The sequence below is a fragment of the Panthera tigris genome, chromosome B3, assembly GCF_018350195.1.
Source record: "Panthera tigris isolate Pti1 chromosome B3, P.tigris_Pti1_mat1.1, whole genome shotgun sequence".
Taxonomy (NCBI): domain Eukaryota; kingdom Metazoa; phylum Chordata; class Mammalia; order Carnivora; family Felidae; genus Panthera; species Panthera tigris.
The window spans coordinates 146,450,431-146,453,051 of NC_056665.1; the positions used below are offsets into that span (position 1 = coordinate 146,450,431).

The window sequence follows — 2,621 nt, forward strand, 5'->3', positions numbered from 1 at the left end:
TATCCTTTGGGTAAATTCCTAGCAGTGCTATTGCTGGGTCATAGGGTAGACCTATTTTCAATTTTTTAGGAACATCCACACTAGTTTCCAGAAAGGATGCACCAGTTTGCATTCCCACCAACAGTGCAAGAGGGCCTTACATCAAATATAGTGCCTTACATCAATCCCTTGAAGCATTGAGTCAGTCAAACTAACAAGCCTTATGAGGAATCGGGCACATTTTGACACGTTGTTGAACACACTATACATTGTTTTGGAACCGAGAACAAGTCCTTTCAAAATCCCATGATGGGATGAATACAACTTACTAGAGATCCTGGGGGCTGTACTGATATTTGCTTGAGAGAACAGGGGGTTCCTATCCTCCTCATATCCCAGGTTATAAGTAGGTCCCGTTGCATTGCTGTCTGCCACTATCTGAGAAACAACGTGTTCAAACCGTTGGGAATGGCTGAGGGGTCTGATTTCATAGGCAAGGTCATCCAACTTCATGATACCTTCAAGGCCCCCATAGCACGTGTCCATGGTGACCATGGAAAGAGGAATCTCCTCCAGGTAGCCGAGGTAGTAACAGTCTGGAGGGATGAAGGGGTAGTCCATCTGCAAGGCTCCCTGATCATCCTGAGTCATCATCAGCAACTGTCTGGACCAAAAGAGTTTCTTGTGCCTCATGTGGATAACATGGCTCTTTCCCCCAAAATGCAGGCTATAGGACAGCCAGCCAGGCATCTGAACGCCCTTGCCGTGGTGCAACTCCTTCTTGGGAATTACCACCTCAGAAGAGATGTAGCGCCATGAGGGACGACCTTGAGAACCTTGGACAGGAGCCAGCAATGCCCAGAGCGCAAACAGCAAGAGGGGTGCCCTCAGGGTGACCTGGTCCTCTGCCAGCCTCATGCCCCTGCTCAGGGACATCTGCCAGTGAGAATGGATAAATGGAGGATCCTCAGCAAAACCAGGTCTAGACCATCTGACAGAACAGAGGGCTGTACCAGGTGGCCAGCACCCTACACCTCGGGGCCACCTGTGGGGTTAGGTAACAGTCACAGGGTGTGGCATTGGGTGACCCCGCTCATCAGTTCACCTGGGGTGGATGTGGGAGAGTCAGGTGGGCCATGGTCAACAGTGCTCACATGGACATGGGTAGGGACTTGGACCCAGAAACACGGCTCTATTCAACACATTCCATCTTTTCTCCTTCTACTTGGATACGGGATATGCAATTATAACACACTGAACTTCTCTACCAATTCCATGTCCTGTGGTACTGCTGGGTCACTTTCTCTGGATGACTGCTTTTCCTCATTATGGAGACCAATGCTTCCTACTTCCATGGGATATGGAGGTAGACTGTCAATTTTACCTTTGTACGTATTGAAAAACATCGCTTTGTAATGTTACATGTCTTATTCTGGTTGGCTATTAGTTTGCAAGCCATTTGATCCTTTTGGTTTTTGGTTTGAAGCTTCCTCTGTGTTGACTGAGGAAACATTTCCCAGTATTCTGTGTCATTATTGGTGAAGTACAAAGTTGTATTTTAGTATTTTCTTATGCCATCTGGTGAGAACAGAAAGTACTGCTGAACATGTGTGAGCCCCAGGGGATTTCCCCTCTAATCCCTTATTGTGGTTCTTTCCTGGCCTCTGGCAGTCCTCTCCCATGCCTGTGAGTTTCTCTCCTCAGGTGGAGATAGATGCAGGGGAGTTGAGGTTACCTTGGCAGCTTGCACCATGGAGGACGCACATGATCGAAAATGGTATCCACCATGGAACTCCCTTGTTTAAGTACCGTCTAGTCCTTTAAAATCCTCTGGGTTGGGCAGAAACCCTCAGAGTTGGCTTTTGGAGAAGAGTCTGCCTTAGCCCCGGGTGGCTGGTCTCCTAAATAAAGCTCAACTTCTTTTCCCACCAAAACTAAAACTTGAACATTGACCTTTCCAGAAATACTCAGCTGAATTTGGGATTTGATAACAATAAAATGGAGAGTGGAATGGCAGTTGTCAGGGGCTGGCAGGATGGGGCAATGAGGAGTAGATCTCAAGGGCTATGATTTTCTGTTATGCAAGATGATTAATTTCTAGAGGGGTCTCCACAACATTACCCCTGTCATTAACAGTACTGTACTGTATGGTTCAAATTTTGTGAAGAGTGTTGGTCTCATGTTCAGTGAGATCCTAACACAAAACACAAGTGGAAGGCACGAATTTTACTTCTCACATGACAGTATGCTGAACTTCATGGACACACTCTCTACTGATAATGTGAAAATAATTTAAAAGCATTTACATAGTTTGAATACTAACCCTGAGGATATGTCATTTACAAATATCTTTTTCCATTCCATAGGTTGGCTTTTAGTTTTGTTGATTTTTTCCCTCACTGTGCAGAAGTGTGCTATTTTCAGGTAGTCCCAATAGTTCATATATGTATGTATTTAATTTTCTTGTTTTATTTTTAATTTAAATTCAAGTCTTCAGTCTTTGAGCTCCACGTTTACAGGAAGTTGACTTGTCATGATTAACTTTATGGGTTATCTGGACTGAGGCATGGGTGCCCAGATTCACCACTGTTTCTGTGGATGTCTGTGATGTGTTTCCAGAAGAGACTGGCATTTCCTTCCAT

General features: G+C 45.2%; 1 protein-coding gene across 1 annotated transcript; it reads right to left on the minus strand.

Moving 5' to 3' along the window:
* LOC122239738 (disintegrin and metalloproteinase domain-containing protein 21-like) lies at positions 1–961 on the minus strand. The gene has a single exon (XM_042990761.1). It carries the CDS (start codon positions 913–915, stop codon positions 142–144), a length of 774 nt encoding a protein of 257 aa, XP_042846695.1. The 5' UTR covers positions 916–961; the 3' UTR covers positions 1–141.
* Between the last annotated feature and the right edge of the window lie 1,660 nt (positions 962–2,621).

Coding starts and splice junctions, on each gene's coding strand:
- LOC122239738 (XM_042990761.1), bottom strand. CDS start 915: ATGTCCCTGAGCAGGGGCATGAGGCTGGCAGAGGACCAGGTCACCCTG.